Source organism: Euprymna scolopes, chromosome 29 (assembly GCF_053919585.1).
Source record: "Euprymna scolopes isolate OS-2025 chromosome 29, ASM5391958v1, whole genome shotgun sequence".
In the NCBI taxonomy this organism is placed as follows: domain Eukaryota; kingdom Metazoa; phylum Mollusca; class Cephalopoda; order Sepiida; family Sepiolidae; genus Euprymna; species Euprymna scolopes.
Window position 1 is genome coordinate 37,535,719 of NC_136510.1, and position 26,615 is coordinate 37,562,333.

General features: G+C 31.4%; 1 protein-coding gene across 2 annotated transcripts in view; it reads right to left on the reverse strand.

Moving 5' to 3' along the window:
- Positions 1-26,615, reverse strand: part of LOC145252595 (opioid growth factor receptor-like protein 1) — a 58,786-nt gene that overhangs the window by 6,952 nt on the left and 25,219 nt on the right. For both annotated transcript variants that reach the window (XM_080112276.1, XM_080112277.1), the window contains 3 exons: positions 15,433-15,486; positions 8,944-9,022; positions 3,327-3,393 (listed from right to left, as the gene is read on the reverse strand). In XM_080112276.1, the coding sequence (XP_079968402.1) occupies positions 3,327-3,393; positions 8,944-9,022; positions 15,433-15,486 (200 nt within the window). The remainder of the gene's footprint in view (positions 1-3,326; positions 3,394-8,943; positions 9,023-15,432; positions 15,487-26,615) is intronic.

A 26,615-nucleotide genomic window follows, 5' to 3' on the forward strand; every position in this document is an offset into this window, starting at 1 on the left:
ACAAAGTACCTTTTATTTATAAGTAGAGAAAATAAAAGAAATCATTAAAAAGGTAAATAAAGAATAAACTTAACAAAACTAGTGTACCGTTATTTACAGATTTACACATGCGGTAACATACAGACACCAGGGACCCAACACGTAGCAGAGTACGTCGTAAGGAATATAGCACAAGTAATAACTGGACTCCTTTGTTTTGTAACAGCGACAGTTATTTCTGGGTACTTTCCCGAATAAAACGTGACCATGCTCCTTATCTCTGACCCCAGTCCTCTTAAATATCCTGAACGTCGTTTTGAACATACTGTCGAACGTGTTCTGGTCTGTGCACACGTTCTTCTTTATAGTCTTTTTCTTTTTCCTTATAGTGACGTCATTTTGCATTTTGCATGCATTTGCATATGCATGTCCACGCTCTGTTACACATAAAGGTTACAAAAAACAAAACAAAATAAAAAAAAATTATTTTCAAAAAGCTATCTTAATTATTACTAGCTGATAGCTGCATAAGAAGCATTATGTTATATGTCGGATTAGAGTTAGGGTTAGGGTTCCCACCCAAGTCTCACTTGTCTGAATCCCAAGAAATGACAGGGCTATGATTATGTACATAAGAAGCATTATGTTATATGTCAGGAGTCTCACTTGTCTGAATCCCATTATGTGGATACGCAATGTAAAGTCAGATCGTGAACATTCAGCCAGACACTACTTGAAAAATTGGCCATTTCAAAACTAGATGTCCTAACAAGGGCAAACCATCTTTGCTGGTTAGAGCATGCTGAAAGAAGGAATTGAGGGTCATCCTTACACAGAAATTAAAATATGCAAGGACACTTTGGAGGAGATATGCTGGGGATGATATGTTGAGGTTAAATGTAGCTGCAAACTAAGATCGACTATCAGAGTCAAAACACGTTTGGCAAAGTTCATAAAACTTCTTCCAATCCTAACATCTCGAGCCATTCCAATTATTACCAGGGTTAAGGTTTATGATAACTGGTTAAGAAATATGATGCTGTATATGAGTAAATGCTGTACCCTCACTTGCCTGAATCCTGAGAAATGATAGGGTAATAATTCTGTGGATATGTAATGGAAAGTCATACCAGATCACAAACATTCAGCCAGACATTCTACTTGAGAAATTAGCCATTTCAAAACTAGATGTCCTAATAAGGGCAAACCATCTTTGCTGGTTAGGGCATATTGAAAGAAGGACGAGGTATATGAACACTTGCAGAATCCTAAGACTGGACCGCAAAAATAAAACCGAGAAAAACATAGAAAGAAACTATTAAGCAAGACCATAAACCATTAAGCAAATAGAGACAGTCAATAATTGTAACATAATGACAGGCAGATAGCGTTGAATCTCTTGTTGAAGGGAAAACAGATGATAAACCTGGATAGTGTGTAAGTGATAGATAAAATATTTACATAAAATACAGATGTACACAACGTGGTTCAAAAAGATATAACCATTTGTGTTAAGGTAGCATTTATTATTGAAAGAAAAAATTTACAAACTTTTTGTAATGTTTTCACGGATGTAAACCCAAACCTGATTACAGTGTCTCTTTTCAAACTCTGGAATTTTTATGAGGTGTGTTCAATAAGTAATGCACCTGACCCACTTCCAGTTGTCTGATCTATCTGAAATTTTATATGTGCAATGATTTATATCTCTATGGATTATGTGACAAATGTGAAGTTTCCTCTCAGTGCATCACAATGAATCCCCAACTAGAGAAGTGTGGAACATTCATTGTTCCTCATTCAATCCCGGTCAACATCGGGTCTCCCTGCTAGTTACTTATAAAAACAAATTACATGACACATATTGCATGACTGATCTGATGGTTAATTATAGTTAAGAATTAGGAACCAGATAAAACATACCGTGTTTGTTTTAAGTACGATTTACACTGTGGAGGTCACTGATGTCAACAAAAAAAAAGAAATTAGCATGTAACCATGTTTTTCATGTTACACAGAGAGAGAAGAGAAAAAACAAAAACAAATAAACACTTGTTTATATACAAAGGGAAGCAACTGAAAACCGTGCAAATGAAAAAGGAACACGTCATCAAAACACAAAGCAAGGGAACTAACCTTTCACACAATCCAAGTGATTCACACAGAGTAAAACATGAATGATGCTTTTCTCCTTCTCCACCACCATAATCATCATCAGTCTGATTGATTAAATACGATATTTTTTTTAGATTAGGTCCACCTCCACAATTTTCTTTTAAATGACACCTTTTATAAGTTTTCGACTATGCTGAATACGAAAATTGCATTTAAATTTTGCAGAAATAATTAGTTATCGAGATATAAAAAGTTGTATTATGCATTGTATTCTTTAACGGCCATCTTTCTTACGCACGACTGTGTCAGTCATAGATGAGTAGATTTGTTTATGGCGTGCGTGCGTAAAATAAAATGGCCGCCAAAAAATACAATACATAATGCAACTTTTTATATCTCGATAACTACTTATTTCTGCAAAATTTCCATGCGATTTTTGTATTCAGCATAGTCGAAAACCTATAAAAGTCATCATTTATAAGAAAATTGTGGAGGTGGACCTAATCTGAAAATTTACCTTAAATACTATTAAATATCTAGTCCAGGTGACCAGGGGTGCACACGGTGATGACATACAAGAAATCACATAAAATAATTATCAAATGTATCAAATAGTCATTTGAATAAAAATTATGAACACCATTAGTCACATATTCTGCTTTTTCTATTATGAACTAATGTCTTTTGATGTAAATGAAAGAAAGTAATTATGGTAGCAGCATCAGAAGATAGTAAGAGGATGACATAAATAAATAAAAAACATAAATAAAGAAGAAAAAAGGGAGCATAAGAGGATCATATAAATAAATAAATGACGTAAATGAAGAAGAAAAAAGGAGCATAAGAGGCTCATATAAATAAATGACATCAATAAAGAAGAAAAAAGAAGGAGCGTAAGAGGATCATATAAATAAATAAACGATGTAAATAAAGACAAAAAAGAAGTAAAGAGGTTGGCATAAACACTTAATGTAAATAAAGAAGGAAAAATAGAGAGTAAGAGGATGATTAAATAAATTAATAACATAAATAAAGAAGAAAAAGGGAGTAAGAGGAGCATTTAAATAAATAAATGATGTAAACAAATAAGAAATAAATAAATGATGTAAATAAGGAAGAAAAAGAGGTAGAGTAAGAGGATGGCATGAAAAAAAGTAAATAATGCAAATATAAGACTAAAAATTCTAGTATATAAAATAATTATAATGATATAAAAGTGTTTTTTGGCAAACCTTAGCCGTTTCATCCGTGAGGAGGGGGGCATGGGGATTGACACCAACATTTCGACTGGGAAACAACCTGCAAAAAAACAAAGTAATGATCGGTTCATTATTTCCAAGCAAAAAGCAGAAACACAGTTTTCAATCATGCTTATTTATTTGTTTATTGCCTCCCCCTCCATATAGATAATGAAAGTCCTTAAGTGATGGTGGTGGGTGGGAGGAACATTCGTACCAAGATGGAATGTTTGATAGTGGAGGGGTATACATGTGACCTTAGTGAACAAGTTAAAGTATAGAATCTGATACTATTACTAGAAAAAAATATTGTGGATCCTGTTCCTTTTAATTTTTCAAGTGAGCAGTTACGAAAAACGTTGCTTGCCCCAAAACTTTAATGAATAAACAATGTGATAGCCAAGCATAAAAGACCGTCAATGTCTGTCTCTATTCTCCCCCCCACACACCTCTCTCCCTCTCTTTTAACTCGGTAAACCCTTTTTGAATATGTTTTGCTTGGATATCTATAATAATTATCCAATTATGGTTAGGGTTCGACCAGCAATCACCGGATTCAGCTGAGTGTTGTTAAAATGTTGAATGTTGAAACACTAAATCAACATTTTATTTATTTTTTTGCATAAATAATTAATGATGGGAGTACTTTTCTGTTTATTTTCTTAACATCTGTTGACTAAAAAATAATTTGTACATTTTCTTGAAAAAAAAAAATCAAACTTTTCTCTACTTTCACCTGACTATTTACAGTGTTCATATAAAGAATTCATCTTTCTCTTTTTATAATAAAAATTCTGTTTTCAAAAAGAAACATTTACCGCCAACTTTCTAAAAAATAAAAAAAAGTGCAAGTTTTCCTGAAAAAAAGACCAAAAAAACTTCTACCTAACAATTTATGGTAAAAAATAGCGTCCCATAAAAATCTGGTAGCTGAGTGTCAAATCTGCTTAAAATATTGAAAAATAAAAAAAAAGAACCTCTCCCAAACATACTGACAATAATTTGGTTTCGTCCTTCTCGAGTGTTTCCAATAAGGGGGATTGATTTACTAGGATTTGTATTAAAAGCTGCGCACTTATTAAAATTATTTAATTGTTGGAGTTTTTGCATTTTGGTTAAATTTGTTGGTTTACAATCGCTGATAGCCCACTCAAAAAATTGAACAAAAGATAAAATGAAAAACAATGGTACTCATACAGAATTTGACCCCCCCCCCCTCCGGGATTCCAATTATGGTTAGAGTTCGACCAGCAATCACCAGATTCAGCCGAGCATTGTTCAAATGTTGAAACACTAAATCAACATTTTATTTATTTATTTGCATAAATAATTAATGATGGTAGTATTTTTCTGTTTATTTTCTTAACATCTGTTGAAAAAAATATAATTTGTATATTCTCTTGAAAAAACTTTTCTCTACTTTCACCTAACTATTTACAGTGTTCATATAAAACATTCATCTTTTCTTTTTATAATAAAAATTCTGTTTTCCAAAAGAAACATTTACTACCAGCTTTCTTGAAAAAAAAAACAAAAAATACTTTCACCTAACAATTTATGGTAAAAAATTCCTCTTTTCTTGACGAAAAACAACAACTTTTATAGATAAAAACAAATTGCACAAAATAATAAAAGTAAATAAACAATACAAAACGCAATTTTTCTTGAGGAATGTGTATATCTATATATATATAAATCTACTTCTTGGTTCGTTAGTTATTAATAGTTTAAATAACCACTGGGCCGATTGCTTCGACATTTTGGTATAATATTTTTACTGTACCCATGCATGTTTTTATATATCTCCTTTTAACTATAACATTATACTTAATTTTTCTTTAATAAATAGGTGGATTCCTTTGTAATGATGTGGCCATTGTTTCATTTGAGGACATATACTTATGACCGCCTGCCGTCACATAACATCACTAAAAGAAGCTTTTGGTTTCACCACGGCAGTCCGTGGTCTCGCTTAATGTGAACAGAATGTGTTTACAATATGGGTAAATTTTAAATGGATTCAATTACATGATTATTGATAATGTAACCATGGTTGGTTGCTTTTGTTTTACGGCATATCAACCCTTTTCGGATTGTTTAATGCCAAATCCAAAGATTTTGAAGAAAAATTTTTTTAATAGAATATATTTGTTGTTTTCACGTCGGTTTCTATTTAACCCATAGTTGGGACCCTAACAGGTACTACCACTCTGGGTCACAGTGGACCTGGGAGCAATGGTAATTAAAGGGTGCCTCCACACTCCCCAAAGCCCACAAGCTGGGGCCTCACCACTGGATATAGTTTAAGGTCATATCCAGGACCCTCATTGAGGGACTTTTACCCTCTGCAAGGAGGCAGTCGGTGTATTCTAATGCCCGACCGACAGGGCCATAATGTAACCATGTGATTGAAATTTAATTTAAATTAACCACATGTGGTCGCTTTCCTCTCAAATATTCATCAAAAATAGATATTAGCAGCAAATCGACCATTGTTGATCATCTTTTTACTATTCAGGAAATTAAAGATTCAATTAGATTCCTATTTCAGTTACCTAAATTATTTAGTGTGAAATGAGTTTAGGAATTATATCCAAACATAAATATTATTTTTACTTAAAAGAATAACTTTAATACACTAAATTAGGTAAAAAGTTGTTGTAAAAATGGAACGGAAATTTAAATTTCATTCCCTTTTAAATTCGGTACATTTTACATCACGTCCAACTCATCGATCACATTCAACATGCCAACTTTTATAGGTTTTCGGGTATGATGACAAGGTTAGGGGCGTCTATTCCGAAAGCCGTTCTTAACATGGGGGAGGTTGGGGGATGTCTATTCCAAGAGCTGTTCTTAACATGGGAAGATTGGAGTGTTTATTTTATTATACCAAACTGACTTTTTTTGTTTAAAAATGGAATTATATCCCTTTCGTTAATATTTTTATTTTTTTAATATTTCGTGTGTTATATATATAAAGTACAATTGTTGAATGTTATTCTTTTGATTAAATTTGTTTGGGGGAGGCTCCATTAAAAAAAAACGATTGAAATGGAACGAAATTTAAATTTCCATTCCATTTTTATAACAACTGTAAAACAGCGCATACTCCACAAGTTTTATAGTAAGTTATAAAAATCTAGATCTACTTACATTATGTTAGAAACATAGCGACCCATAAAAACATTGTAGCTGAGTGTCAACTCTGCTTAAAATATTAAAAAATAAAAAATAGAATTTCTCCCCAAAATACTGGCAATAATTTGGTTCCATCCTTCCATTGAGTGTTTCCAATAAGGGCATTGATTGACTAGGATTTGTATTAGAAGCTGAGCACTTTTTTAAATTATTTAATTGTTGAATTTTTTCATTTTGGTAAAATTTGTTACTTTGCAATCGCTGATAGCCCACTCAAAAAATGGAACAAAAGACAAAATTAAAAAGAATGGTACTCATGCAGAATTTGACCCCCCCCCCAGATTCCAATTATGGTTAGGGTTCGACCGGCAATCACCAGATTCAGCTGAGCGTTGTTCAAATGTTGAATGTTGAAACACTAAATCAACATTTTATTTATGTTTTTGCATAAATAATTAATGATGTGAGGTATTTTTCCGGTTTATTTTCTTAACATCTGTTGACTAAAAAATAATTTGTACATTCTCTTGAAAAAAAAAGCGAACTTTTCTCTACTTTCACCTAAATATTTACAGTGTTTATATAAAGCATTCATCTTTTCTTTTTATAATAAAAATTCTGTTTTCAAAAAGGAACGTTTACTGACAACTTTAAAAAAAAAAAGTGCAAGTTATCCTGAAAAAAAAAAAATTAATCTTTTCTTGGGGAAAAAAATCCAAATTTTATTGAAAAAAAAATGCAAAAAATATTAAAAGTAAATAAACGATACAAAATGCAATTTTTCTTGAGGAATGGGTTCCATTTTAACAAACTGATCCACAGCAACGTGTGATCAGGTACAGCTAGTATATATATATATATATATATATATATATATATATATATATATATATATATATATACACACACACCAGGTTAAAGGTATTCAAGAGTGATAGGGCTGTGACAAGAGAATATTCTTTTTATTATTTTAACTCTTGAGTATATATCAGTTAATACATTATGTTTTTAGATAGAGTGGTTTGGTTCTTGGTTGATTAACTATGTCTATCTGTGTCAGATATATACTTGAGAGTCAAAACAATGATAAGAATATTCTCTTGTCATAGTCCTAGTGAATATTGAAACACTAAATCAACAATTTATTTATTTTTTTGCTCAATAAAAGAAGAGCAAGATATATTTTTATTAATATAAACAAATAACGACACTAGGCATGCTAATGCTTCGGACAAATGGTCGGTTAAAACCAGAAGTCCTCATCAGGCAACTTAATAAATGGTTGCTTTCCACAGAAGAAACCAGTCCTCAAAAACATCTAGTTTCTTCCGTGGAACAACCATTTATTAAGATTTTTTTTTAATGGCTTCTACGAGCATGTAAAACTTTTTCCTTGGTTTGTTTCTGTTTTCTTTCTCTTTTTCATTTATAGCCATCTGAATTCCGACGTTTGTTTCTGTCGTATATTAATCCTTTTTAACCAGTCAACACTGTCATACCAGCAAAGTATTCAATTATTGATGTGGACCTAGATTGGGACCACAAAAGACAACTCAGAACATAGTATAGGTTTTCAAGATATATCTAAAAAAGAAACAAGATACAGAGAAAAGTGGTGATGTAAGGTAGGTCAGTCGGATATCGGTAGAGTCCCATATACCCGTGAGTACTTGGCTCTCAATAAATATAGTATTTGGAAGAATCCATTAATGAGTAGGTTACAGTCCCAGTCCCATAACAATTATTAGAAAAATAAAAAATTAAGATTATAATGTTTTTTTATTCATATTATTTGGATTGTTTTGACGACTGTTCTCATTTTGAGTGTCATTTTCACATTTCAGTGGATGTAAAGCCGGGGGTTACAGCGACCGAAATGTTGTGAAAATCACACTCAAGATTAGAACGAGAGTCTGAAGAATCCAAATCTAATATATAAACGGCTATATGTCTGTCTGTCTGTCTGTCTGTCTCTATATTTTCAAACTATCTCCTCTCAAAATAAAAGTCACACGAGTGGCCTCAAATGATTGCATTTTTTATGGACCGTTCTTTTACGGTCTTTTCTTATGGGCTAAAATCGTTTTGAAACGGGGGTCAAAATTGAAAAACTCGTTAAACATTTTGTACATTCATCTTAGGTTATTTTTAATTTTTAATCAGTTCATATGTGTGTCACGTTGATACAGTGATAACGTCACCAACTTTGAATGCTATAGTTTCGGTTTCGATTCTAGCTGATGGCACCTAAATACGTTTTTTTTTTTTACTTTTGAAATCACGACTTTTTAATAATATATACAAAATCTGGCAAAATTAAAATATCATAATAAAGCATATCTCCCTCCCTCTAGTTATAAAATATAAAATCACAAATGAAAAGAAATTGATAAACTAACAAATAAATGCAAGTAACAAATTCCTCAACTACTCTTTTTACTTTTAAATTTGAGGATTTCTTTTCACTTACCATTGTATGTAATCATGTTTTCTCTCTAACAATTCATAATTTCCATACCAGTGCGTCAACATAATGGATATATATTCACCTTAAAAAAAAAATCAGACGTTAGATCAGATATTAGAAAATTTTCTTTCAAATTTCAAATGCAAACATGATATTACAAATTAATCATCTTATGTTGCCACAGGACTGCTTCTCCACAGACTAAACATAGTAAACTTCAAATCCAATGTCAACAAATACTTGTCAAGCTGTCCTCTTGCGGAAAACAATTTTATCCCTTTCCATCGATCATTATCAGCCTCCCTATAATATAGTTCAACATAGTACCAACAATTTTGTTAACCCTTATCCTCAAGTGGCTTTTGTCCTTCATAAGTAGTGACACATAAGCATTCATTGCCACTAGGACACAACAAATTACAATGAGGGACCATGCCTACAGAGACACTCTAAGTAGAGAGTTGAGCATCAAGATGTCTATTCGCATTATATTTAAATTTTTGCAGGGAGGCTGAAATGAAAGACGTTAAATCCATTGCTAAGGTTGGTGGAAAAAATGGTTGGCTCATTCTACTGCTCCAGAAAGTACCTTACTCCTAATGTAATCTTCTACTTTACATAAGAGTCAAATACTTCCTAAAATGAAGTACTGCTGCCACACGAGGGGAGGTGTCCCTTTGAATATGTTACTTCTGTCCCCTACAGCCCCTTTCTCACAGAATGAGACCTTGCTAGTCTCTTTCTGCTCTATCATTATTTCCATGAACGATGCTCGACTGAGCTTCAAGTTCTGGTTCCTCCATATAAAACTTTCACGGTAATAAGTCATCTTCCTACCACGAATGCAAAGATCTTTGCAAGATAACGAGATAAGAGAAATAGCTGCTGGTTGATAGTCCCTACGATGTGTTCGTTTGATGTGTGTTTGTCTTTCTCTTTAAGGTTGCATCTAATAATTCAATATTTGATTCTGACTAGCAATATTCTCTTTTTTATGTTTGTAACATATTCTTTACTCAAAAAAAAATATATAATTCACTTTAGTTTATGTGGCAATATACTTATTACGGCCAGGAAGATTGTTATATGGGAGAAAGTTTTAAAATCGGAATCTAAAATCACATTGGTACACCAGTTCTTTAGATCAGTGAAGTTAAGCAATGTTGAGCCTGGTCAGTAATAGATGAATAATCTACCAGATGCTGTATGTAGGAGGACGTTGACACCTTCCCGCAAGAACTGCAAAAACCTAACATCGTCTTCTCCCCTGCCAGCGATATCCATGTGACTGGGGATTACTTTGTTAATTTCATACTCCCATAAAACTTCTATAAAATTTTATGTGAAGGAAACCAAGTCAACCTGCCGAGAGGGAGTGCCACTGCAGTATGGTCAGCAAAAATCTAAAAATATAAGGGAGATAATTTATATTTTTATAAGGGAGAAAATTTATATTTTTATATTTACTGTAAACATTTATTGAATATTGTTTTTTGTTATGTGGAGATAGGTAACCAACTCGAAACATTCTACATAAGGAACCGAGTCATCGGTTTTCACCGGACCCTTGAAAAAAACAGACTTCTCCTTAAACGTTAATACACTGTATTTGTCTCTATGTAAATATGTAAATAAACTTCTCTTTCAGTATTCAAACCACAGTGTATATTTATTTATTCCTTTCAGGGAATACTTTATCTTTGATTGTCTCAATAATAGGCCACCTTAGGACATATCATTTTTAAACAAACTGAATTTTTTGTATAAATCAAATTGTAAAAATTAAAAACAGCAAAAAGAAGAAGCGAAAGTAGAGGGAAAAAAAATGAAGAAATGATTATATAAAAAAAAAATGAAGAAATGATTATATAAAAAAAATGAAGAAATGATTATATAAAAAAAAATGAAGAAATAATTATATAAAAAAAATGTAGAAATGATTATATAAAAAAAATGAAGAAATGATTATATAAAAAAAATGAAGAAATGATTATATAAAAAAAATGAAGAAATGATTATATAAAAAAAAATGAAGAAATCATTATATAAAAAAAAATGAAGAAATGATTATATAAAAAAATGAAGAAATGATTATATAAAAAAAATGAAGAAATGATTATATAAAAAAAATGAAGAAATGATTATATAAAAAAAAATGAAGAAATGATTATATAAAAAAAAATGAAGAAATAATTATATAAAAAAAAAATGAAGAAATGATTATATAAAAAAAAATGAAGAAATCATTATATAAAAAAAAATGAAGAAATGATTATATAAAAAAAAATGAAGAAATAATTATATAAAAAAAAATGAAGAAATGATTATATAAAAAAAAATGAAGAAATAATTATATAAAAAAAAAATGAAGAAATGATTATATAAAAAAAAATGAAGAAATGATTATATAAAAAAAAATGAAGAAATAATTATATAAAAAAAAATGAAGAAATGATTATATAAAAAAAATGAAGAAATGATTATATAAAAAAAATGAAGAAATGATTATATAAAAAAATGAAGAAATGATTATATAAAAAAAATGAAGAAATGATTATATAAAAAAAAATGAAGAACTGATTATATAAAAAAAAATGAAGAACTGATTATATAAAAAAAAAATGAAGAAATGATTATATAAAAAAATGAAGAAATGATTATATAAAAAAAAATGAAGAAATGATTATATAAAAAAAAATGAAGAAATGATTATATAAAAAAAATGAAGAAATAATTATATAAAAAAAAATGAAGAAATGATTATATAAAAAAAATGAAGAAATAATTATATAAAAAAAATGAAGAAATGATTATATAAAAAAAAATGAAGAAATAATTATATAAAAAAAAATGAAGAAATGATTATATAAAAAAAATGAAGAAATAATTATATAAAAAAAAAATGAAGAAATGATTATATAAAAAAAATGAAGAAATGATTATATAAAAAAAAATGAAGAAATGATTATATAAAAAAAAATGAAGAAATAATTATATAAAAAAAAATGAAGAAATGATTATATAAAAAAAAATGAAGAAATGATTATATAAAAAAAAATGAAGAAATGATTATATAAAAAAAAATGAAGAAATAATTATATAAAAAAATGAAGAAATATAAAAAAAAATGAAGAAATGATTATATAAAAAAATGAAGAAATGATTATATAAAAAAAAATGAAGAAATAATTATATAAAAAAAAAATGAAGAAATGATTATATAAAAAAAAATGAAGAAATGATTATATAAAAAAAAATGAAGAAATGATTATATAAAAAAAAATGAAGAAATAATTATATAAAAAAAAATGAAGAAATGATTATATAAAAAAAAATGAAGAAATAATTATATAAAAAAAAAATGAAGAAATGATTATATAAAAAAAAATGAAGAAATGATTATATAAAAAAAATGAAGAAATAATTATATAAAAAAAAAATGAAGAAATGATTATATAAAAAAAAATGAAGAAATGATTATATAAAAAAAATGAAGAAATGATTATATAAAAAAATGAAGAAATGATTATATAAAAAAAATGAAGAAATGATTATATAAAAAAAAATGAAGAACTGATTATATAAAAAAAAATGAAGAACTGATTATATAAAAAAAAAATGAAGAAATGATTATATAAAAAAATGAAGAAATGATTATATAAAAAAAAATGAAGAAATGATTATATAAAAAAAAATGAAGAAATGATTATATAAAAAAAAATGAAGAAATCATTATATAAAAAAAAATGAAGAAATGATTATATAAAAAAAAATGAAGAAATAATTATATAAAAAAAATGAAGAAATGATTATATAAAAAAAAATGAAGAAATGATTATATAAAAAAAAATGAAGAAATGATTATATAAAAAAAAATGAAGAAATAATTATATAAAAAAAAATGAAGAAATAATTATATAAAAAAAAATGAAGAAATAATTATATAAAAAAAATGAAGAAATGATTATATAAAAAAAAATGAAGAAATGATTATATAAAAAAAAATGAAGAAATGATTATATAAAAAAAAATGAAGAAATAATTATATAAAAAAAATGAAGAAATGATTATATAAAAAAAAATGAGAAATGATTATATAAAAAAAAATGAAGAAATGATTATATAAAAAAAAATGAAGAAATAATTATATAAAAAAAATGAAGAAATGATTATATAAAAAAAATGAAGAAATGATTATATAAAAAAAAATGAAGAAATAATTATATAAAAAAAAAATGTAGAAATGATTATATAAAAAAAATGAAGAAATGATTATATAAAAAAAATGAAGAAATGATTATATAAAAAAAATGAAGAAATAATTATATAAAAAAAAATGAAGAAATGATTATATAAAAAAAAATGAAGAAATGATTATATAAAAAAAAAATGAAGAAATGATTATATAAAAAAATGAAGAAATGATTATATAAAAAAAAAATGAAGAAATGATTATATAAAAAAAAAAATGAAGAAATGATTATATAAACTCTTAGGATTGATTTTCATTCTAGACCTGTATTTGAATATTTATATTGAATCTGTTGCTACAGTGGCTAAAAATGGTTAGATCATTCTATTGTTTCGAAAAGTACCTGACCTCTGATGTAATCCTATAGTTTCATAACAGTATGGTACCTCTATATATGGAGTAGTGATGCCGTTTATGGTATTCTTTCTGATCTTGACAGAGTACCAAATTGACTTCACATTTTAGTGAGGCATGCTCCCATGTCTATGTCCTTCTTTCTATAAAAGAGACGATTCTACTCTTTCTAAAATCTACCGTTATTTCCATAGTATGTGTTCAACTGAGATGCAATCTCTGTTTCTTACTTGTAAGACATTCAAAGCAAGAACTTGTCTTCCTACAATTTATGTTTTGAGATGGTCGTAAAAATAATCTAGTATCTAACTCTAATTGTTGTTTTGTTCTGGATTACAGGGGAAACAAACAGGAATTGCCCTTGTGAGAATGTGTGTGTGAGGACAATTCTCAACCTATACTCTCAATGAATTTTTGATCTACAGACTTGAAATTTGGTATATAGAGTATTCAGACATGTGAAAAACTTTATAATCCGTTTTCATGCAGAAAAAAGGGCCGCTAAGGGGTTAAAATTGCAAAATCGTTATGTGGGAGTCATTGGATTTTTATCTGTTTGCTGTTTCACGAATGTGCATGCATAAATAGTTCACATTACAGATTTCTAATGTTAAGAAAAAGTAGTTTGAAAACACCTTTTAAAGATTGTGTCATGCTGGTCTAATGGTTATTGTATATGACTCACTGTCTTTAGGTTTTGGTTTCGATCTCAGCTTGAGTATTTTTTTTACTTACAAGAAGTGAACAGTTTTGAAAAAAAAAAAAACATAATACTCACATGCAGATGTCTCAGTTTCTGTATTAATTAAAATATAATATTTATGTGTAATTTACGATCAGACAACACCGGGCAGCCTGCTAATATATATATATATATATATAGTCTACATATCAGTGTATTAAAAAAAAAAGAGACCAATTCCACTCAGTGTTCTTATTTACAATGTCTCCCCATGGGACAGAGTTAGACACCAGGGTCATTTTTTTAATGTGGAGAAAAAGAACAAAAGTAAAAATTGTCTCAGTTGTGAAGGATTTCTCCTCCACTGACAGAGAACAAGAAATTGATTGTATTTATTTGCTTCCCCACTAAGCAAATTAGGCACAAGGCCGTTTTTTAATGTGGAAAGATTGGGGAAATGGGGACCAGCTCCCCGGGGAGTAGGGGAGCTGGATAATGACAATGGGTACGAAGGGTTCCCTCTACATTGACCAATAACTGATTCCTACAAGGGCAATGGTTTTATATGTTGGGTTGCCACCACATATGGTCTTTGATTGCAGTATCTGCCGGAATAGATACTACACTTTGATCTTGACCCAAAGGCCAGTGTTAATTGAGTTAGAAACGTAAAAAGCACTTAGCTACATAAATTTTGACCCAACATTTAAAATTTTTTTAAAGTTTACAGTTTAACATAGGCATGTCGGTAGTGACATGCTTATCTATGTCATGCTATGTATGACTGGAAGTTGGGTCTCAGAAATCTTTATATGAGTTTCACAAATTGACTTAGGAAAAAAAATTTCTTGATATAAGATTTGAAAATAACTAAGTTGTAATCTGCAAGGAAGCGTTATCCTTGAATGGCCTTTGGGCCTTGATAAGTGGTGACTTCCTTGTAAAAAAAAAAAGGTAGTCTTGCAGTAATGTATTCCTCAGGTAGAAGTTTTTGAGAAACAGCTATGTCCATGGAAATTCTGTCTAATGTTAGAGATATGGAAGGAAAAAGGAGAGTCTTTTTTTCCATTGTGATAGTAAGACGAGTTGTCATCATTCATCTGTCATTCTATCCATCTCATTAACGCCTATCTTTGAGTGTTTTTTAGCCTTGATAAGTGGTAACTTATTAGTACAAAATAAAAGAAATAAGATAATGACTTACCATTGGGTTCTGATGGCACCATGTTCTTGTAGAAGTCTATGATATCAACTTTACCTTTAAAAAAAAATTAAATTGTTAAAAAAACAAACAAACAAATAAAAGAAAGTTAGTATTATTTAGAATCATTTGGATTATTGTTTTAATTTGAAAACCACGTTTAATTTTAGAAGAGGTTTCGATACATACCTAATTTGTATAAGTTCTGGGACAAAGAATAGTTTCTGGTAGGTAGTTAATTTGCAACAACCTGGACACTCACCAAAAGATTGAAAAGAAAGCTAGACGGCATGTACACCTGTATGTTACGAACAGTGTTAAATATATCTTGGCAAGATCATCCCACGAAACAGCAAGTTTATGCAACCTACTTGCCATATCTAGCGACGTCTACAACTTGCCGGTCACTGACAGAGGAACAATCAAGAGCTGGCGAGAATTGTATTTGAGTGGGTTCCATGGCATGGGCGCGCGAGCATAGGACAACCGAGATCCACGTACATCTGTTTCATATATGTCTGGCTGGTGATCATCTAGCTATAAAAATGGACAGTTATTTCATCTATGAATGAATACGAGACACTTTGTTTATAATAAAGACTTTGTTTATTTTACTATATATTTAATATACACATTTCAACAAATTGATGGCGTTGGGGGTTAGTGGCAGAGGTGGGTCGCAAATGTCAATTTCTGTCTCACTTCTTTCCGTCTCTCTGACTCTGCTGTTCTTTGTTCCGCTCGCCTCTTTTATTGGTATCACTTCGACCTGTTAACCTATTTTCTCGCCAGCTTGTTTATTGCATTTTGCTGGTTTTTGGTCTGACCCATGACTGATTGACATCATGGATACAGGTCACTCCAAATCCCGGGATTTCCATTGTTTATTTTCGTTTGCCTGGATGTAGCTTAGGTCACCTTTCCTGGGACCGATTGTTCTTTTGATTGCCTGGAATTTCCATTGTTCTTCCTGCTTGTCTGGACACAGTTCGCCTGCACCCCACCTTAACACATCCAGCAAATTGCACATGACGCCACTGTGATTCTGGAGATCTGAGGCAGCTAATGGAGGACAAGGAAATCTGGAGAGAGAGCCACATTGCTCCAGGCAAGGAGGCCGACCAGATAGATAGCTAATCTGTATAAGTCCTGAGATGAAGAATAGAGTTTTCAGTGGGTAAATAATCTGTACAAGTCTTGGGCTGTAAAACTTTGCAGACAAAGAGCAAAATACTTTCTTGTGTGGACACGAAAAATGAGAATTGTAAAATAGCCAGTATGTTTTTTGAGTGATTCCATTTGATTGATCAGTTCCTATCAGCCCTATCTATAAATAGAACCTTCTAATTTTTTGGAAACATATCCGATTTGTTATATCAAAAAATACTAGCATGAATACCCAGCGTTGACAGGGTCGACATAAAGTTTGGTTTGGTCACACCTGCTATACTAAAATATTGAGCAGTTTTTCATTATTGTATGTCAACTCAATCGATACCCATCAAAAATTTCCAAAATAAAAGAACGAATGAAAGCACAAAAATGTGTCAAACTCTCCACCAGATATTTCGGCAGAAGGGATATGAAGAGAAACTATTCTTGTCATGTTGAGCACCTTTTTATGACTATATTCCAGTTTAAGCGAATTTCTTTTATGCTACCTCAGTCTAGAAAGATTTGTCTTTAAGGTCTGTTTCAACAAAAACAAACTGTAAATAATTCAGTTTATAAAATACCAAAGTGGAATTTGGGTTAACCGAAATACATGTTTTTATGTTATAAAAATGAGGAGTTTCGATGTCAAAAATGTGAAGAAAAAAAATGGTAAAAAAGAGTAAATGAAAGGTTTTTTTCTTAAATAAAAAAAATCGTAGTTACACTGGATTGTTTGTTTATTTTATAATAAAAATCCACTGGGCCACAAAGTTAACTATTTTATTTAAACTAATTCCAAAAATAATGCTTGAAAGTTTTTAGTTTTAATATCTGCCGAAAAAGAAAACAAAAACCAAAAGAACAAAATGGCGACCAGAGGAAATAACTCAAATCGGTTTATAAAAAAAAATCGATGTCGGTAAAAATAAATTAAATTAAATATGTTATCAATATAAATCAAATTTAAATAATAAACTTACAGAGATCCATTAAAACAATTTTCTCACTATAAACAATAACTAACACACCGCTATTTAACAAAATCGATTTTCCTTAATGTAATATGCTAATGTGGTCCCCTCTTAATTGTATATTTTGCAAGAATCATACAATATCCAGGAATGAATGAAACATTAAAGTAATAGACGTTTTTTATATGCTAATCAAATTGTGAACAAACAAACAAATAAACAAACAAACAGGTAGGAATACAAATTTATATGTAAAGATAACAATTAGGACTACTGTTCTCATCTTGCATGTTATTCTCACAACATTTCGGCCAATGTAAGCCCATAGATTAAATCAGTGGTTCTCAACTATTTTACATGGCGACGCAATATTGGGCTCTTTAGATTTTGATGACACACTATTGAGTCCTTTAATGGTATCAGAATCGGGAAGAATATTAGAATACCTGAAGAAAGTTGGAAGCTGTGAGAATAAATTTTCACAGTACACCTATCACAAAAAAATAAGTATTTAAATAAATAATTAACAATTACGAATGTTTAATTCATGCATTTTCGAAAATTCAGAATACCTTACAATTTAAACAAACAATTTATTTTATCTTAAATAAAGGATTTACGAATTTGACAAATAATCGCAATCAGAAATCCATATTGCTTCCCTGATTCATCAAAACGTACCTGAAGAAGGTCAAAAGTTGTGAGAACAACACCTAAGATGAGAAGAGTAATCTGAATATTACAAATAATGCAAATTATCAATCCTCATCTCAAAAATTTCTGAGCATAATGAAATGATTATATATTATAATAATATTGTGACAAAGTCACTAAATTACAGCATGAGTGGATTATTATTATCTTTTCTTTTTATTGCATTTTCATCACAAATAAGGAACAGTGGCACTTTGACATAGGGGGATACTATCTAGGACATAATTTGTAGAGTACTATATAGGGAGTTTGGCAGCAAGATGTCTGTTTACATTACACTTGAACTTCTGCATGTCAGTACAGTCAGGAAAGCAGGAACTCAGAAGGGAATTCCAAAGTCTAGCAGTACTAGGGAAGAAACTATTAGAGTAGAAGGCCTATTTAAAATATGTATTTTTCAATACAAAATGTGTATTTTTAACCTCCCTCCCCACCTCTATAAAAGACAAAATGTTTGCGTGTGTGTGTTTTTGTATGTCTGCCAAAAACTTTTCTTAGCATTATCAGACTGCCCCAAAACTGGTACCATCTGAAAGAGTGATGTCTCGGTCGAATAATATGTGAAAATTAGTAAAATTGGTCAATTATTTTGTATTAATATGATTGTTTAAAAGAAGGAAGGGTCGCAAAAAAACTGTTCCTTTTTAACCAACTTTGGCAAACACGCATGCGTGTCTAGCTTTCTTTCTGGAATTGGTTTAAATAGAAAAAAAAAACAATATTATTTTGATGACGTCGTGGTGGAGCAGTGGATATCAGGGCTGCTTCGTAAACTCTGGGTCTCAGGTTCGCGCTCAGGTAATAGATTGATTTTTTTTGTTGAAAGTTTTAACATATAAACAGGATTATTTATGTGATTTTTTCGTTAGCTTCTTTATTTTCCTATTTATATCTCTTCTTTTATTTTTCATGCTCTTTTTCTTTACACCTCGCCCTTGCTCAATATCCTTACTACACCACCGCTCCACACTCAGGCAACGCTGGGTATCCCCATTAATCTATTATATAAAAGGCAAAATGTGTGTGTGTATGTGTGTGTGTGTGTGTGTGTATGTGTGTGTGTGTGTGAGTATGTTTGGATGTCTGCTAAAAACTTTTGAAAGACGGAACCAAATTCACAAAGTCGGTATCATATTAAAGTCCCATCCTTCGGATGACAAATATCGAAAAATTAGCCCAAAAGGACCATCAGAAGTGGGTCAGCTGATCGATTTTCTGCAGGGGGGGGGGGCCAAAAAAAGTGACATTTTTTCGTTTTTCCAATGTATTTAAGTAGTAATGATGGATTGATCTAATGATATTTATACGTAATTAGAAAAACGCTTAGTGATGTCACGTGACGTGACGTCAACATCCAGTAATGGCGATGTCTGTAAATAAACACTTTTCTTAACGATAGTTTTGCGAGAATAATTCTACTTCGGTATATATAATATTACCCGTCATGAAAATGTTTCCAACGTGATTAACTGGTTAAAAATAGTAATTATACGAGAGTATAATGAAAAATGTCAGGAAAAAATGATAAGGGATAAAAAAAATTCAGCTGAAAAATATTCATCGATAAAAAAATAAAAATCGTTATATTTAAGCTAAAAAACAAACAGCCATTTTCTTTTTTGTATTATTACCACGTGACCTCCTACCTCTGTTAAACTGTGGGGGGGGGGAAGAGGCCGCTTGAAAACCAACAAAAACAGTAATTTTCTTTTTTTATATTAGTAACACTACGACCTAATTCTATTGAGAGGGAGGAAGGGGAGGATAAGTTATGAAACCGCTTTAACCGTCTTATACAGCTTAATTTTCTCCCGAGCATTACCTCCTATTAAAAAAAGATGCACACTTTATATTTACTTAGTGGGGTGTGGGGGAGGATGGAACCGCTGTAACCGTTTTATACAGCTTAATTTTCTCCCGAGCATTATCTCATATTAAAAAAAGATGCATAATTTATTTTTACTTAGTGGGGGTGGGGGTGGGGATGAAACCGCTTTAACCATCTTATAAATTTTCTCCCGAGCATTATCTCATATTAAAAAAAGATGCATAATTTATATTTACTTAGTGGGGGTGTGGGGGGACGATGGAACCGCTGTAACCGTCTTATACAGCTTAATTTTCTCCCGAGCATTATCCCCTATTAAAAAAAGATGCACACTTTATATTTACTTAGTGGGGGTGGAGAGGGAGGATGAAACCGCTTTAACCGTCTTATACAGCCTAATTTTCTCCCGAGCATTATCCCCTATTAAAAAAAGATGCACACTTTATATTTACTTAGTGGGGGTGAGGAGGGAGGATGAAACCGCTGTAACCGTCTTATACAGCTTAATTTTCTCCCGAGCATTATCCCCTATTAAAAAAAGATGCACACTTTATATTTACTTAGTGGGGGTGAGGAGGGAGGATGAAACCGCTGTAACCGTCTTATACAGCTTAATTTTCTCCCGAGCATTATCCCCTATTAAAAAAAGATGCACACTTTATATTTACTTAGTGGGGGTGAGGAGGGAGGATGAAACCGCTGTAACCGTCTTATACAGCTTAATTTTCTCCCGAGCATTATCCCCTATTAAAAAAAGATGCATAATTTACATTTACTTAGTGGGGGGGGGGAGGATTTAACCGCTTTAACCGTCTCATACAGCTTAATTTTCTCCCGAGCATTATCTCATATTAAAAAAAGATGCATAATTTATATGTACTTAGTGGGGGGGGGGATGTAACCGCTGTAACCATCTTATACAGCTTAATTTTCTCCCGAGCATTATCCCCTATTAAAAAAAGATGCACAATTTATATTTACTTAGTGGGGGGGGATGAAATTTGTTATATACCTATTTTTTTGATACATAGGCATTAACACTTATCAAGGCCCAGGGCCACTCGAGGACAAGTGTTGAAAAGTGCACAATAGTCAATTGGACAATATAGTAATCGTTAGTAATGGAAATTCGGGAAATTTGTTATATATATATATATGTTTTGTTACATAGGCATTACCACTAATCAAGGCGCAGAGGCCACTCGAGGATAAGGGTTGAAAAGTGCACAGTAGTCAATTTGACAATATATTAATCGTTAGTAATGGAAATTCGGGAAATTTGTTATATACCTATTTTTTGTCACATAGGCATTACCACTTACCAAGGCCCAGGACAAGGGCTGAAAAGTGCACAGTAGTCAATTGGACAATATAGTAATCGTTAGTAATGGAAATTCAGTAAATTCATTATATATATATTTTTTGTCACATAGGCATTACCACTTATCAAGGCCCAGAGGCCACTCAAGGATTAGGGTTGAAAAGTGCACAGTAGTCAATTAGACAATATAGTAATCGTTAGAAAATGGAAATTCAGTAAATTTGTTATATATATATATATATATTGTTACATAGGCATTACCACTAATCAAGGCCCAGAGGCCACTCGAAGATAAGGGTTGAAAAGTGCACAGTAGTCAATTGGACAATATAGTAATTGTTAGTAATGGAAATTCGGGAAATTTGTTATATACCTATTTTTATGATACATAGGCATTAACACTTATCAAGGCCCAGAGGCCACTCGAGGACAAGGGTTGAAAAGTGCACAGTAGTCAATTGGACAATATAGTAATCGTTAGTAATGGAAATTCGGGAAATTTGTTGCATATATATGTTTTGTTACATAGGCATTACGACTAATCAAGGCCCAGAGGCCACTCGAAGAGTTCCAAGAAATATGAAAAGCAATTTAATGTAAGCTATATGTCTTTATAATGAAATAAACAGCCCATATATAGTCAGAAAGTTATTATTTTAGTAAGAGGGGGCTTAATTAATTAGTTACATGATAAAAAATGATCGTAAAAATTAGTAACATATCCAAGAATTATTAAAAATTAGTAAATTTGAGTTATTTGTTTGGTGTGTTCTTAATAAAATAGAAAGCCAAGATGATACATTAAAGTTATAATTTTAGTAAGAACGGGGCTATAATTAGTGTTAAATGAAGAAAAATGATTATCGAAATTAGTAAAATATCCAAGAATTATGAAAAATGATGACATGTGAGTAATTTTATTAGTATGTTTGTAATTAAATAGACAGCCCAGACAATTTCTCAAATGTATTATTTTAGTAAGAGGTGGGCGATAATGTTGGGAAACTCATGAAACATGATTGTCGAAATAAGTGACATATCCAAGAATTATGAAAAGTTATGAAATGTAAGTTATTTCTGTTTTTATAATGAAATAAACAGCCGAGAAAAAGCCTCAGAGTTATTTCTTTAAAAGGACGGGGTAAATTATGTGGGGTTAATCGTGAAAAATGACTGTTGAAATTAGTAACATATCCAGGAATTATGAAAAATGATGAAATGTGAGTTATTTGATTGGTGTGTTTGTAATAAAATAACTAGCCAGATAATATCTCTAAGTTATTATTTAGTAAGAGGAAAAGGGATTATGTGGGTTAAATCATGAAAAATGTTAAATAAAATAAAACGATTGTCAAAATTTGTAACATATCTTACTATATTAATGTTATGTTAATTAGTAACATATGCAAGAATTATGAAAAATGATATAATGTGAGTTACTTTGTTGATGGGTTTGTAATGAAATAACAAGCCATACAATGTCTAAAAGTTATTATTATAGTGATAGAAGGGGGCGATAACGTGGATTTACTCATGAAAAATGATAGCAGAAATTAGTAACATACCATAGCCTATGTATCAATGTTTTTATTTTAGTAAGAGTGGAAGCAATAATGTAAGTTAAATCATGTGACATGGGTGTGTAAATTAGTAACATATCAAAAAATTATGAAAAATGATTAAATGTGAGTTATTTGGATGATGTGTTTGTCTGGGCTGGTTTTTCATTACAATATCTTAAAGTTATTATTTTAGACAGGTGAGCGATAATGTGGGTTAAATTGTTGAAATGTTTAACAATCCAAGAATTATGGGATTCAACGAGATACGTCAACATATATACTTACAGATTACCAGGAGTCACCCTGGATTCAATGAGATACATGCAAATGTATGCAAACAGAATACATGGTCAGCTGGGATGTAATGAGATAGATGCAAATATATACTAGCAGAATACTTGGCGTTTCTTTGGAATGAATCAGATTAATTGAAATATATACTAACAGAATACCTTGCGTCGCCCAGGATTTCATGAGATTGATTGAGATATATACTAGCAAAACACCCAGCGTTGCCCGGGATTGAATGAAATAGGTGAGAATATATATTAGCAAAATACCTGGCATCGCTTGGGATTTGATGAGATAAATGTATTGCATATTACCTGTCCTTGCATATACATGCTGTAAATTACCTACCCTAGGTAAGATATAATTATTTCATATGTGTAATACCCGTCTTATGTAGGTAAAATATTCTTTTGCTCGAAATAGCAAATGATACATAAACATACAAAATTCCTCTCTCATAATAAATATATTACAAAACCAAATTCAATTTTTTCATTGTGTGTACGGTCCCGAGGGGGGGGGCCATAGATGGGAGCTCAGACGAGCACTTGCCATGAAAATAATGATAAAGTAGAGACAGGCTCGCAACAACTCTTCTGTGAGAAAGAGGTTGCAGGGAAGAGAAAAGAGCATCCCCCACTAGGCTATGAAGTCTATTTTGGACTCTGTCAAGGCAGGATAAGATATTTCTAGCAGCTTCTGCTCAAATGTGGCAACAGTACTCCATCCTTGGACCTACCTGGCTCTTATATAGGTAGAGAATTGCATCAGTAGTGAGATATCTACTAGACTGATAGAAGGGTCAAGGAGGATGGAAAGACATAGTCAAGAAATCACTAATCGGTCCCTAATGGATGCTGCAAAAAGGACTGAGACCTTAATGAAGTTTGTTACTGCCCAAATTCTAGTGAAAGCCAATGGTCATTTCCAGTGAGAAGTCAATGGGAAGTGGCTCTTGCGATAATACAAATTCATTTGCAAAGGCTAATGAAAGAGGTGAAGAGTACTAGAAATCTGGGGAGACTCGTTGTCACACAGACTCCAGGGAACACCACTGGTTGTTGTCAGTGAGTATTCTCTGATAATGACCTGTGTGAGAACTCCTAGTGAGTACAAATAACAGTAGTAATAATAATAATAATAATAATAATAAGAAGAAGAAGAAGAAGAAGAAGAAGAAGAAGAAGAACAACAACAACAACAACAACAGCAACAGCAACAACAACAAGAAAATAAAAGTAGGAAAAGAAACAACTACATAAACGATTTAAGAACAAGAAAAGAGAATCACAAAAACACCTGGGTATGATTAAGAAAAGTACACTTGAAGAGGAAAACAGAATCGCTACTAACAGCAGTGCAAGACAATGTTAATATCAAAACATTAAAGCTAAAATAGATAAAAACTCAGGAAAACAGTAAATGTAGACTCTGTGGATAAAGAGACAAAACAGTAAATCACATAAGAAATGCAACAAACTAACCCCAAAAGAATACAAGAAGAGACACAACTGCATGGGGAATGCAGTACATCGAGAACTATGCAAACGACTGCATTTTGAACATACAGAACCGAAGATATTATTGAAAAATGAATCCACAAAATCCTCTGGGACATGAAGGTACAAACAAATAAACTCATCCAAGCAAGGAAACCGGATGTCATAATAAGAAGGAAAGAAACTGCTAAATTGCAGATTTTACTGTCCAAGCAGGCCACAAGGTAACAATCAAAGAGACAGAAAAAGTGACGCAAATACATGGAACTTGTACGAATATCGAAAGGAAGATGGTACATGAAAAAAGTCAAGATAATACCAATAATCCTAGGAGAACTAGGAATAATCTTGAACAACCTGGAAAAAAAGACTAGAAGAAATTGGAATCAAGGAGAAGACTGAGACTATACAGCAGATGGTAATGATAAAAACAGCTGAAATCTTAAGAAAAATTCTTGAATGCGGAAACCAACCCACATAATCTACAAATAATAACCAGCCACATGGAAACAGCAACAGAAGTAAAAGAAAAAGATGGAGGAGACACCACATGAACTTGACAGAGCTGAAATAACAAGACATCTTATAACCTGTACCCTCTCAACTAAAAAGAAGAAAATGCATCAGCCTTGGCTGATACCATATAAAATAGTCATGAATGGATAAGGAGAATGGAAGGACTAAGAAGGGAGACCACTAACCAGACCTCCATTGAATAAGTACAAAGAGTACTGGGACCTTGGAGGAGACTTATTGCCACCCAAATTCGAGTGAAGAACAAGAAGTGGCAGAAAGAAATCAAAGGTAAGCAGGTGTTGCGAGAACGCAAAGTAATTTTCAAAGGTTATCGAAAGAGGTGGAGAGTACTGGAAACCTGGCGAGATTTCTTGTCGCTCAGACTCCAGGGAACACCACCTGTTATTGTCAGTGAATAATCTCTGATGATGATGTGTGAGAACTACTAGTGAGTACAAGTTAAAACTAATGTAAGGTAACTGTCACGCTGCAAATGGACAAACAAAAAAATCAGGGAGAGAAATAAATTAAAAATCCGGGTCAGCATTTTTCTCTCTTTAACAAGAGCATTTATTACTTTTATTTTCGGCACCGCTTAAAAAAGTATCTTTTTTTTTTTTTTTTTTTTTTTTACATAGGCATCACCACATTATCAAGGCCAAGAGGCCACTCAAGGATAAGGGTTAAAGAGTGTACAGTAGAAATTGGACATTATAGTAATCATTAGTAATGAAAATTTGGTAAAGTTGATAACTTATATGGAAGGCTCATCAAGAACTTGTTTACGTTAGACTTGAAGACAACCATATTGTAGTCAGCCGGAAAGCAGGAAAACGGAAAAATCAGGAAAAATCTTGCTGCCAAATGTTCATTTTACCTGGTCGGTGGTTCTCCTTCCACCGACCGCACGCCGGTCGCAGCTAGCCATTTCTTTTCTTCACATTTACACGTCCATTCTGTATGACGTGGACGGTTTCTCTTGTGAGCACGCGTTGCATTTTTTCTCCTTTTTTTTTCCTTCACTTTTCTCACGCACACTTCTTAATTTGCATACATGCGTTTTCTGCTGCTGCTGCTAATCTCCCTGGAAGCCAGCCATCCTCCGCTGTCGCCGACATCTTCCTACATGCTCACATACACTGTGTTACACTAATAATTATGAAGAACTGAAATCTTTAGGAAAACCTCCAAGTGTGAGTACCAACCCACATAAACTATGAATGATTCATAGGGAAGTTGAAATTTTTTTTTTTTTTTTTACTACACAGTAATCACCGCTTATCAAGGTCTGGAGGCCACTCGAGGATAAAGGTTATTGAGTGTACAGTA